Below are 13,497 nucleotides of genomic sequence, written 5' to 3'. Positions count from 1 at the left end.
CCTTTTCACCAAACAGTCTGGACCCACCGAAGGGCATGTGCATAAGGTTTGCCTGGACATCCCCCAAAAAGCCAAATGTACAAAGACAGGCGCAGCGACCAAGGGCCACCATTGACAAAACTGCTTTACCCAGCGAGTCAGTTGTGTCCAAACCACACCTAATAGCAAACTTCGCTGCATCTCTCCCATCTTTGACTGATTGTGAGTGAGTGTTCCGCACGCCCTCCGGGACCTGAGGCAGCACTTGCGCCAACATATCCGATAAAGTATGTGAAAAACAGCCCAATAGGCATGAGGTGTTTACTGACCTCAATACCAGGCTGGAAGAAGAAAACGTCTTCTTCCCAAGTTGGTCCAGCCTCTTGGACTCCCTCTCCGGGGGAGCAGAAGAGAAGGCCCCATGGGAAGTGGAGGCTTGGACCACCAAGCTCTCAGGAGTGGGATGTTGGGTGTGGAAGCTAGTATCATCTGGGTCTGGGCGATGGCGGTGGCCAACTGTCCTATTTACAGGAGCCCCTGCGATAGGTCTGGCCCACGTCACCAGCAGGACATCAGTGAGAGCTTCATTAAAGAGTAACATTGGTTCTGATGTGGAAACCCTCAGTTGAAGCACCTCAGTCAGGAGGTTAGTCCTGACCGGCACAGTAGACACATCCAGGTCCAATACCTCAGCTGCCCTACAGACCACCATAGCATACAATGCTCCCGGCTCCGTAGCCACAGTAGGCAGTGAGAGCATGCCAGTATCTGGAGAGGTGTCCAGTCCACTGGCTTCTCCTAACTCCTCATACCAGTCTATTTGCTCCAACCCATACTCAAGAGGGTCCTGAGACCCTTCCCAATCCTCACCAATGCCTTGTAGATCATAATAAGACTCAGGCAATGATCTGACTCCTGTTGGAGCAGGTGCACCAGAATCGGCATCATACGACATCGTTCAAGCTATGGATCATCAGCTATGAGAATGGGGCTCGTGCGACCGGTGGGTGCTGGTGGCCCAGGGAACATCAACGTTCTGGATCAGAATTCAGATCCAAGAGACCCCATCGGCGCCAAAGCCGCCAGTGTGGAACGTGATGGGATCTCTGCCAACCCTGCGGGGCCAGAAAGCACATCAGCAGGGCAGCCCGCTCAAATACGAGATGCATTGCCTCGTAAAACTCAGAGTTGAGCTCGAAGTCAGCTTTAGAATCAGCTCTGCAGAACCGTGCTCGGAACATCGACGTTCCCGACTCGCTAGCTGACAGGCAAGGTGAAGTTGAAGTCCCCTTATGTGACGTCTTCTTCTAGTGCCTCTTCCCCGAGTGCCCGGAGGATCTCAAGTGAGATGAAGAGGACATGAGACTCCTGGAGCCGTCCCACGACCTCCTCCTCGACCTTGACCTCCGAGGAGCATAGCCAACAGATGTCGACTGCCGAGCCACCATGAGCTTCAGGGACCACTCCCTCAAATGTTTCGGAGCCATGGCCTGGGAGTCGTGGTCTCCGTCCAAACACCAGAAACATACCTTATGGGGGTCTGTCACCAACATGGCGCAGTGGCAGGTGCTGCACAGCTTGAAACCAGTCTTCTTAGATGACATTCCCGTACAGACTTTAAAAAAAAATTTCGACAAAAAGGTAAAAAAAGGCCTGTCAAAAAAGACAGAGGGTTGCTCGATTCTGGATCTGCGCTAACCGGCGCGGAAGGAAAACAACTGACGTACGTGAGCCTGGGTGGTGCCTTTATAGGTGATCGTGATGTCACAAACAGCTCCAACGATGCCACCCTAATCCAAGCGACGTCACCCGATGACGCGCGCAAGAGTACTGCTCTGCAAAAGTTCCAGATTCCAAGCTGACTACAGGAAACTCTGAGGTAGGGAATCTATCAGATACAAGATAATCTCGATACTGGGTATCTTATAAAACTTCAAAAGAGAACAAGCACAGGCAAACCAATAGGTCCAGCTATTTTACTAGCTAAAGTGCTTCTTCTTTGATAGGCTAGTTTGTGAGTTGAGATTATGTATGTGGGTGGGTGAATGCGAGAATGAGTAAACAGTTGTAATTCAGGGATACTTATTGGGAGAGTGAGTGCATGGCTGGATAAAATATTTTACACCAGAGAAATGCCAATCACCAATACTAAGCATGCTTCAACATTACATCAAGGCTTGAAACCGCTTTGCTAAGAATGGCTGCAAAATGCTAAGAATCACTTGATGATGATGATGATGATGTTTGGATAAGTCCCATTACTCAGTAACCCTTTGTGCAAGCACAGGTACACACCATCAAACTTTTAACAGAACTATATATTTAGACTGCCCCCATTACAAGCATCCTTAGTGAATTTTTATATTTACCCCATTACTTAATCATTTTTAATGCATGTTCAGATTGCATCATTACTCAAACTTGAATGTACCTGTAAGGAAGGCACACTGTTCAGTAAGGAAGAAAACAATATCCCTTACTAGGCACTGAAATAACTTTCTGGAATGATGCAAGAGTTTAAGGGTGCAAAATAATTCTTTGTGTAACATGCATATTTTAAATGTACAGTCCACGTGGTGGCATAGTCTCAAAGTGTGCACAGGTATTTTTTTTTTTAAAGACTGTGGAGGGAATGGCTTTTGAGGTGGGTAGGCCTTCCTTTGTGTTTATATGTAGACTGACCTGCTTGAATGTTTATCTGGATATCGCTCCTTTCTATATAAATCAGACCTGTTGCATCAATACCTTTATTTCTTTGTGGAAGTCTGCATGTTTAGGAGAATTACTGCTCCATATCCACTATGAAGGAGCAACCTGAATGAAGGCATGGGCTCTATACCTGCCATTATGTAGGGGCGTAGAATGTCTGTAGATGGGAGAGCAATGTATGGGGGTCCTTGATCAACATACAGGAGCATGCCTTTAAATACATAACACATTTTAAGCCTTTCTCCAACTGAAGAATGCAATCCTCAAAAGAACAGTTCTATCTTCCCCCTCAACACAGAGATGGAGGGCAGATAGGACCTATCCAAATCAAAGCCAGACAGACACCCAATGACTTAACTTGCATAGGTAATGTGACATCTGGCCAATTGGTAATCTATGCAAAACTGAAGTGACCCAGAGTACACCGGCACAGTTCAGGCAAAACACTAAGAAAGCCCCTTACACAAATCAAGAGGTATCTAGTGCTCCCCTATGCCCAGAGGTAGAGACACCTGATGCTCGCTTTCCATACACAGCTGAAGCAACAGCCAGTGCTTCTTGCACAGTTGCAGGGGGATCCACTTTAGGCTGACATCCACAGGTGAAGCGACATCCAGTGCCTGTCCCATACAAAGATTAATATATTCAATGCAATACAAAAAAAGTAGTTACTTGTGGCCATCATCCTTCTACTGGACACAGCTAGAGAGATAGCCAGTGCATGTTTTACTCAAAAGACTGAAGTGGCACTTAGTCCTGCAATTAAGTCATACTTTGTAAGTAAAGGCTACAAACAGTGTTGAGCCCATGTAGCTCCTTGGCTTCTCTCTGCTTGCTTGATCTACACAAAATATGATTGGTAACTGCAGCACCATGAAAATCACTTTGAAGAGCCCTGCCAGCTCTCTGGGCCCCCCTGCTTTGAGACGAACAAAGCTGGGGCTATGTAAGTACGCCCTAGTTATTTGTCCACTCCAGTGGCCACAAAGAAAAACAATGTATGCCACCACATCTGGCTCCTACATCTCTGTCGCTGTTACCAATAACTGCCATGCCCATGTTGATGCCGAAGCTGTGCTCTGTGCCCCGGTGCCAACTCCCTTAAACTCACAGCATCATAACCCTGGCCACGCCATCCTCGATTAGTAGTAGCAGAGCCTAATCAAGAGACAATCTGTGTTACTTAAATCCAATAGGAGAAAAAAAACCTGAAACACAATATTTAAGTTCAGCAAAAATTAAATTCTTGTATTCCTTATCTGGGGAGGCCAGCATGGAAAGTACTTAGTTTAGTTTGGGCTGAAGAAGTCTGGATTAGCAGGGTTTTCGGAGCGTGGAATGTCAACAAACAAAGGGGGACCACTGGTAACAGGCAGTAATTGAGGGGTTCTAGAGTTGGATCAAGAACGATTTGGCCAGCAGGCCCACAGCCATATTTTCCATTGATTTAATAGCATTTGTCTGTGTAACCGAGAAAGATAAATAAAGGGCTCCAGTCACCTAGACCGGACCTTTGAAGAGAGTAACACTGAAAGTGCTACATAGGTCAATGAAAATTCAACATCCATAACGGTATCCACCCCAATGGCTTTCTAAAAACTAATTACAATCAACATTCAGTAATCTTCAGAATCAGCATGCCAAGTGGAAATAACCAATAACATGTAACCTTCTTCATGAGCTCTTCAAGAATTGCATATATTGGTGCCCATTTTGGCAATAGAAATAAAGTATTTGCAGGAGGAGATAAAAGAGTGCCTTAAGCTTCCAGAAAGGTGCAGAGAGGAACTGTGTTCTTTCTACTAGGATGTGCCAGAACTTAATCCAAGAGCACTGGTACAGAAGACAGACTTCAATGTGCCACCTTGAGAACAGTAATGTGCAGCAAAAGAGCACCATATGCCGGACTGACATTAGGGACAATTGAAATAAATATCTAGAAGAGAGCATGTTGGAGCAAGGGCAGTTATTGTGGGTCAGTCTAGGAGGGTGCACAGAAGCTGGACAAGTCTAGGGCCCTCAAAGGAGGAAGGACAAGCTCTGTAGAAGCATTTAGATGTTGTAGCTTTGACTGGGACTGTGTGTGTGAGCTTTGAGCAGAATTGGAAAAGTAATAGTGTTTATTCCTTTTTGTGAAAGGCAGTGGTTACCAACCTTTTAACTTCTGTGGACCCGCACTTTATCATTACTGTAACCTGGGGACCCCCCACTGAATCACTATTGGAATTCAGGGACCCCCACTTAATCATTACTGGAAGCTGGGGACCCAGGCCTAAACATTGTTGATTTGAAATGCAAAACAACGCACAAAAATACAGAAACAAGCATTTCATCAAACACATATACAAATGATAACACATTTACTTAATTTGCAAGTAAATAGAATACAAATATATATGTTTTATTTTAATAGGAAGGTTAGAGCTTTTATAATTTCATTTGAAGCCACACATCTTCCATACTATATTCTGTTTGATGAGCCTGCTCTAATCCCACAAATCAATCTGAGGATACTGGTTTAGGCAGGACAGGACTGCCCGGAAGAGCGTGCTGTTCAGGAGAAGGGTGCTTTGTTCCTGGCTGCTGTGGTCCTGACGAACGACCGCGGCCTCAGGCAAGTGAAGGGATTCTTAAGACATGAGCATTTTGTCTTGTGGAATAGTTTTCTCCAGGTGTGGTATCTCTGCTGTTTTTCAGGTGTTTCTTCAAACAGGGAAGAGCAAGGCTAAAAGATTTGAGATTGTGATAGAAATGTTGACAACTCTTTTAAATTTTTCATATACACGGGTTTTGGTGGCAGGTGTTGTAATTAAGAAGTCCAGATACTTAAGACCTGCTTTACTGTTCTGTATTGAGGGCCACCCGGTTCCTTGAGAAGCCAGAGTTTTGATAGAGAATTGGAAGACTTATTTTCTTTCAATGAAAAGAGAACAATCGTCAGAAATCAAAACCTTTCTGCTGAATATTTGTATTATCCAATAAAAGAGTCTTTGTACAAAGATCCAACACTGGTGTCTTGTTTGACAACTCTGTTACAATGGCTAAGACAGTTACCTCTCACTGTCAACACTTGCAATGATCTGAAGGCCACCAGATTGAATACCAGTTTGCCAGGGTATGCTTTTCATCGATTTCAAGTCAGCAAATTGAGAACAATCAAATTACGAAATTATTCTTGGGAACATAAGAAGTGCCATATGAAAAGCAATAGAAAAACAAATTATTTATATAGGTGTCAAAATGAGCCTTTATAAAACCACTGAGTAATATCCAGTGGCATAATATAGGAGTCACTCTGGCAGCACCAACCAATATTTGTTGGTACAGAATGTTTCCAGATTCTGTTAAAAAGTCTGTAGATATTGAAAGATGAGCAATATGCTGAAAACATTTTTTCATGGACATTTATTTCAGCAAACGTGAAAAAGCTTGTAACAAGGCAGCAATATGATGCAAGTAAACAAGGGTGCTTGAATTCGAAGTGCCTGATGGAGTGGTTTGCCTTTGGCACTCAGAAGGCTCAGCAAAGAGCATGACTGAAGGAGTGGTAAAAGAGGATCATAAGGATAAATTTCACTGTCAGGCTCTATGTACTGATGATGCCTTGCTCTGTCTTGCCCATACTCCATCCTGAGAAGCAATAGTCAACAAACATGTTCTTTTTGCCCTATACCAGCAGCAAATAAAAAAAAAACACAGGCAGACGAAACAAGCAGAAGAGAGTTTGAAGTGAAATTCTTATCACCCTATTAACCATACTTGCACTGATGCAGGTTCCAACTTCCAGACATTACTTGGAACCACAATAGATAAAGATTTTAGAATGTTGGGAATTTAATCATCAAGTGAGGCTGATTCATCGATAATTTATACACAATTAAATGATCTGTGGAATGATCAAAGACTGAGACAGTCTTGAAGGAATTGAAAGACATGACTCATCATCCTGCATTGTGTGATTGTAAAAGTTTTATATATTTCTCACTTTTTTGAATCGCAACTTAACACAATAGGTGCCAGCGCACAGCATAACAGAAACAGCAGGTGGGGTTGAGTTAACACCTTATATTTAACAAGCAAGTAACCAGTGAAGGCGTTAAGTCGAAAACATAATTACAACGGTTCAAGGCAATCACACTATTGTACACAGAGGAGAGAGACCAAAGAATAAAAGAAGAGCACAATAGCGAAATACCATGGGTTAATGAGAGTGGAGGTGAAGGAAGGAGGCAGAGTTTTCAGGAAACAGGATATAAAAGACCAAAAAGGGTGACAGTTTAAGAACTGGGAATGTGGCGAAATCTGATCAGAAAAAGTCAATATATGGAGACCCATGTGAGTCATTTTTTGACGCCAACTAGACGAGCATTTGTGGTAGATGAGGAAGAGCTTGGCATTGTATTATAGCAGATATCCAAAGTTGCTTAAGAATGTAATATTTTACTTGAGTGTTTTAGAGTGAAAGGACAACGTGTGAATTTACAATTATTCCTTTAAAAAAATAATTATAGGACAAAAACGTGGGCCAAATGTGCTGAAAAACACCTACCTCACATACGTTCATGCAATACTCCTTTGTCCTAACTGCCTGTGAAATTGTTCACTGAAAATTGCTTTTCATCTGATTGTGAAATGAAACTGAAATGAATAAGGATCTAGTTTACCAAAGCTTCTCTTATCTTTTAAATATGGAGTTACTTAGAGGGTGTCAAGATATCTGCAATTAAATCAACTATTTTTTAATGTGTCTGTTGCTCAAACGTAAGGAATGAAAGCTAATATTTTGTAATAACTAGTAAGAAAGGCATACAAGCTAATGAGAACTCGATAAAATGTTCAAAGAGAGAGCAGGCTAAGGAAAAGTTGCAATTTTATTTGTAAGCCAGACTATGTCATCAGCAGATTTCTTCAATATGACCTACCTTACAGACAAAGAGTAGGAGATCTGCATGGCATGTGAAATCCATAGACAGAAGGAAGAGAGCCAATTTCTGCACAACAGAAATGCAGCATTCATGTGCCAACGTGAAAGGAAGCGGTTCGATTTCCGGGCTTTCTTTTGTTGCAGAAACCTCTGTATCCAACGTAGAACGGGGCCACTCTGCTGTTCGTCGCAAGCGTATTAAATCTTTAAAGTGCTAAGAAAGAAAAAAAAGGGTTCTTAATTATAATATAAACCAGATGAGCAAAGGTCCCCATTTGTGCATTTACAAACGCAAGAGAAAATGACTTCCATGAAATATAAATTTTTCTTCAAGTTCTATCTTCCGTATAATTGTAAAGGACTAGAAGGATTTAAAATTACCTATCCAAAACTGTATATTACACTCCAAACCGTACCTGCACCAAGCTGTCAAAGCCATTTGGTATCGCCCATAACAGTGATTAATTTACTTAAGAGCCATACTTACGGAGTTAGGTCCACTACAGAGCCTTAGCTTACCTTCCTTGGGATAGCGCTATTGTTTAGCAAGTCCATTATAGGACATGATGGGACACTGTGCCTCGCATCATACGAATGACAAATGGGACCAGATGACTAATGTAAAATCAAATCTTCATTGGTAGCAAAGGACACAGAGTGATCAATTAGATAAAACACATTTGGGTGCCTTAACTGGGTCCTTGTAAAGCTAGGAAGGTAATAGGCAAATGTACATCCTATGCTAATGTTTACTACACCCGTAGATTTGCTTATTATTTGAATCCACAAAATGTAGTGATATAAAAACCCATATTTCACAAGAGGATGTCATTTTAGGTGCCCGTGAAATACAGTTTATAGTTTTTTTCCAAATGTGAGACCTCAATTTAGTCACATTTCCTTCTCTTCAACTACTTAGTCTTTAAGAATGACAGTACATTTAGGTGATGGCTGTCCCAAGCAACTATATAGAAGCTTCACCAATGTGAATTATTAAATTAGCCACACCTCTTCATGAATGCCAAGCAAAACCATTAACATTCTAATTACAATCATGGCACACTGTTAGCTTTAACTTGGAGCAGAAGCTTAAAAAATCTGAGACTTCTAACGAAACACTGCATTTTAAAAGAGGAAATCTGGCTTTTGGTATTTTTACTGGAACAAATAGTGTATTCCAGTATGCCACTTACAATTTCTAATAAATATTTCCACTTTGGAAAAGAAACAGTTTTCAAGATAACTGCAACAAAATAAGCATGTAGTATAATAAACAAACATGGAGAAATTTACAAAGCACATGGCTTTCAGCTTGCTGGTTTATGAGGTCATCATAACCCCCACCAATGGCATTTTGTTTGGTTACTAAGTGAAAACCTTCACATACACACAATAAACAAAACAATGGTTGTAGTGTAGGCATAGAAAAAATACTTTAGCATATGTTACAACCCAGAAATTCACTTAAACGTAGTTAGGTGCTGTAATAATACAAAAACGCTATTTAAAAAACAAAAAACAATGAAATTCACCTGTTACAGTTTATTACCTAGCTACAACTCAAGCACCAGCCATGCCCTGCTTATGACCTCACATATTTAATCACTCATTATTCAATTTATAACATCTTAAATGACATCACTGATAACATCATACTCCTATATAACAGAGCTATCATGTTTATACATTCGGTGCATAGAATGGAACTAGCATTTAAGTAGACTGTGACTTATTACCAAAGAAAGTTGCATCTCTAAGAAATCCCAAAGTTTCTGTTGGAAATTGATTATCCACCAGAGAATATCTGTGGAAGTGGTCATGTTAAAAAGTTGTAATACAGTGCTATAAACACTTTCTATGTAAAGAGGACGTTTATATGGCTTGTATTGTAGGAAAGTAGCACCTTTCTGCAATAGTTAACCCCCCGCCCCCTTCACCCGGTGTCAATATGTTTAGACTATTGGACACTGGGATGTTGCTAACCAGGACCCCAGTGCTAGGGTTCTTTCACCTAAATTTCGTTGGTGAGTAACTTTTACACCTCACAATTGGCATACTGGTGCACCCATATAAGTCCCTAGTATAAGGTACTTGGGTACCCTGGGCACTGGTACCCCAGGGGTCCCCTTTGGGCTGCAGCATGTAGTGTGCTGCCAATGCAAACCGTGACTATAGGCCTGCCATTGCAGCCTGTGTGAAACTGCGCATGCACCTTTCATCCCAGATACAAGGTTTACCTTATACCACAGTCACTGCACTCTGACCCCACAAGTCATCCCTAAGGTAGGCCCTTCAGCCCAAGGGCAGGGTGCATGGTTCTCAGTGTGAGGGCACCCTTGCATGAGCAGGTTATCATACAAACCACAGACTCCTTTTTCTGGGCTTTGTAAGTATGGGGAAGCTATCTTAAGGTATGTAGTGGACACTGGTAAACACAAGATCTCCAACTACATAATGGCTTCACTGAACCTAGTGATGTTTGGTATCAAACATTTTGGAATCATGCAACTACAGCGATTCCAGTGCTAGCTGCACGATACCATGTACTCTGGGGGTTCCCTAGGGAATCCCCCATATCTGCCTGTATCGGCATGCCAGCCCCCAGATACTGTTCTGCCCTCCTGCTGCTGAGCCTAACTAGCAGGGGAAGGCAGAACAAAGGAGTTCCTGTAGAGGAGAGGTTCTACCACTTCTCCTTTAGAAATAGGTGTCTCTGGGTTGGGGTGGGGTGCCTCTGAGCACCACCAGATTGCGCTCAAGGGCACAATTGTTGCCCTCTGTGCATAAACCGGTTTACTCCAGTGCAGGAGACCCTGGCTTAAAACCACACAGAGGACAGGGGAGTCACTTGCTGGAGCTGTCTGGCTGGAATCTCTGTGCACTGCATCTGTTTGTTGTTGCCAAGGCTTGTTGGATCTTCAGTCTGAAGACCTCCTAGCACCAAGAAGCTGCAGCATCCAGCACAAAACAGCTCCAAGAAAGACATCCTCTCTGCAAATCCTGCGACGTGGGCACCCCTCTTTGCTGTGCTGCTGAGGCCTCCCTGCGACTCCCTGTGCCTGCTTCCAGACGGTCCTGCTGGGTGCTCCAATGAATCCAGCTGGCTTTCCTGCTTGCTGAGGACTGGCCCTGACTTACCTGCAAAGGTAGAGTCTCCTGGTCCTTGCTGGTCCCCAAAACTCTGCAACACTCCGAGCACCACTTTCTTGCATTTGTAAAGGCTTGTTGGTAGTTCTAATGACCCCTCTGCAATCCAACGCCCTGCATGGGACATCTCGCAGACGAATTCTGTGATCCTCCAGCATCACCTGGATCACACGCCTGCACTTCTTAGACCACCGTTCAACAGGAAAGTATCTCCAAGAACAGTGGGCATTGCACCCTGCAACTCCTGGGTGGTCTGGACTCTGTCCCCTCTTTCCTTAGATCTTCTTCTTCTGGAATCCATGCCTAGGTTCCACCGAACTGGCTCATGGGTCACAACAGCAGCTGGACAACCAGGTGAAATCAACAGTTGCCCTCTATATGTCTCTTACTTCTGAGGAGGGTTGTAAAAGTTAGTTACTTATCTTGTTTTAGTAATATGCAGCATCACTTTGTTTTGACAATATTCAGACTTGGTATTGTGCATCACTTGCTGGCTTTCCCCAACATGAACCCTTGTCCTCTAGATAGAATCCCATACCCGTGTGATGGTTTGAGTATACAAAGCACGTCGCACTTTATGTTGTTCCGCAAATGTTACATGCATTAAAGTTGTTTATTTCTCAAACCCATCGCCCACAATATTAGATCCTATAAAGCTGTTTTGAAGTTTTTCTTGCATTTAAGGGTCCCTGTTTAAGTTTCAATTTTGCACTTTACATTTGAAAGGTGATTAATATAAGTAAAAGTGTAATGTATTAGGTGGTATTTTGATCCCAGAATTTTGTATCGGTTTTATGTACTTATGGATTCATTTATTAATCTTCTTGGTATGCTGTTTGGACTGGTTTTATTATATTTTATGTACTTTTATGGCTATTTTGAATTATCCGAATAAAATTTACGAACATAGTTGATGCACTTTGACTCCCTATTTGCAGTGCAGAAGGGGAAACTATGAACTGATCTTCTTTGTCAAAGCTACTACACTTTCTGGGGTGAGATGCTAGGTGACAAAGTCAGTTTCAGGGGCTAGCGCATGTTATTTGGCCTCTAGGCAACTAACTAGAGGAGACCAGTTTGGATTTGTACGAAAGGTAGTCTAAATGTCTGTGATGATCTTACTGAATGGCAGCAAAAGCTCAGCTGTGTAGGCCCAGGCTGTAAGATTTCTGTCAACAAATGTACTTTTGCTTCAGTTGTATGTAGCTGCAAGTCAAGTACTTCTGTTGCATTTCACAAAACAATCCCAAAAGAGACACTTTCCTCCATGTGTGGGCCCGCTTGGGAAAGGCAATTGGTGATCTCTTCAGCTCCTTGAGGCCAAAGGACACTCCCATAAGTATCTCTGAAACTCTGCAGCAGGGTCTCTTTACAGGCTTCTATCTTCTGCGGAGTTGATGACAGCTCGAGGAACTTGTCCTGTGCCAGGAACAACCTCAGAGTAAACTCACGAGTAAGAAGATGCCAGTCGAGTCCAGCTTTTGGAGGGACAACTTTGCAGCTCCTTGCCCGTCTTATGAAATCTGGCATCAGTAAAACAGGGAAGTTTTAGAGTAGTGTCAGAAAGACGTTGAAAGGAAGCAACAAACTTCAGAATGAAGGAATAATGCCTATATGCAGCTTGACTTCATCACAAAGACTGACAGCCCAACCTACAGACACACCAGGGCAAATCCTATTTAAAATCAAGATCAACATTCTGAAGGCAAGGAACCCGAGGTTAGAAATATTCATCAGAAAATACATTTTAGTAAATGAGGAGTTAGGCTGCCCTGGAACAAATTTTAAATCTGTACAGATATTATAACTGCATATAATATTAACTGCAAGACAGTCATCTCATACCTTTGAAGTTGCTTGCTTCAGTTTTGCTTGCTCTACCAACAGCTTGTAGGATGATCCTTTGTTGCTCTGGATTTTCTCTTTTTCAATTTGTTCCACCAAAGCTTTCTGCTTTGCCTTTAATAAATTAAGTTGCTAGAAAACGAGTGAATGTATTAAATTAAATAATTGACTCATGTCTTTCAATGCTCCTTAATATCAAAAATATGAATTACTTAAAATAACGCTCCATTTTTAGTACAAAAAAATCATACTATGTCTCAGTAATTTTCTTACTCGAGCTCCAAGAATTGCTGCATTGCACTATTTTAAAACATTTTGCTTAAAACAAGTAATCAGGAAACCAGGGAGTCATTGTGCTACTAAGCATTATCACCCACTTCTCCTGTCACCACGATCAACAGAAAACAAGCACTGGCAATGTCAATAGGTCTTGCTTAGAAGAAAAGGGCTTTTGTAGTCACAGGTGACTCATTTGTTAACTTATTCATCCACCCACCGACTCATTCATGCATTTACCAGTCCACTCCATACACATACATTAAAGGCTAAAGAAACATGTGCAAGATAAATTAAAATATTAAAAGTAGAATAAAAATAAAAAAAACTACCACCTAAGCTTGGTGTGAATATGCATGCAATAAAACAAAGTTAAACATGTAAGAAGGTGCTAGTCTTGATGCGATTACACAAAATGTGTTTTTTTAGCACAGCAACATGACCATTACATTTAGAATTAACGTGTTGGCTATGTAGGATCTCTATAACAAGGATACACCAAGGATAGCACCATCCGAAGATGGTCGCTGTTTTAGAAGTAGCAGTACGGTGTAGATGAAAAGAGTGGCATTCAGATGGTGAGCTAACATTGTCTATGGGTATATGTGGACTGTGGT

The 13,497-nt window shown here is 42.1% G+C and overlaps 1 protein-coding gene across 4 annotated transcripts in view; it reads right to left on the bottom strand.

Moving 5' to 3' along the window:
* Positions 1-13,497, bottom strand: part of BIRC6 (baculoviral IAP repeat containing 6) — a 1,722,273-nt gene that overhangs the window by 858,183 nt on the left and 850,593 nt on the right. For all 4 annotated transcript variants that reach the window (XM_069234691.1, XM_069234693.1, XM_069234692.1 and 1 more), the window contains 2 exons: positions 12,605-12,736; positions 7,611-7,826 (listed from right to left, as the gene is read on the bottom strand). In XM_069234691.1, the coding sequence (XP_069090792.1) occupies positions 7,611-7,826; positions 12,605-12,736 (348 nt within the window). The remainder of the gene's footprint in view (positions 1-7,610; positions 7,827-12,604; positions 12,737-13,497) is intronic.

Source organism: Pleurodeles waltl, chromosome 5, assembly GCF_031143425.1.
Source record: "Pleurodeles waltl isolate 20211129_DDA chromosome 5, aPleWal1.hap1.20221129, whole genome shotgun sequence".
Taxonomy (NCBI): domain Eukaryota; kingdom Metazoa; phylum Chordata; class Amphibia; order Caudata; family Salamandridae; genus Pleurodeles; species Pleurodeles waltl.
This window is presented reverse-complemented; position numbering and strand designations above follow the sequence as displayed.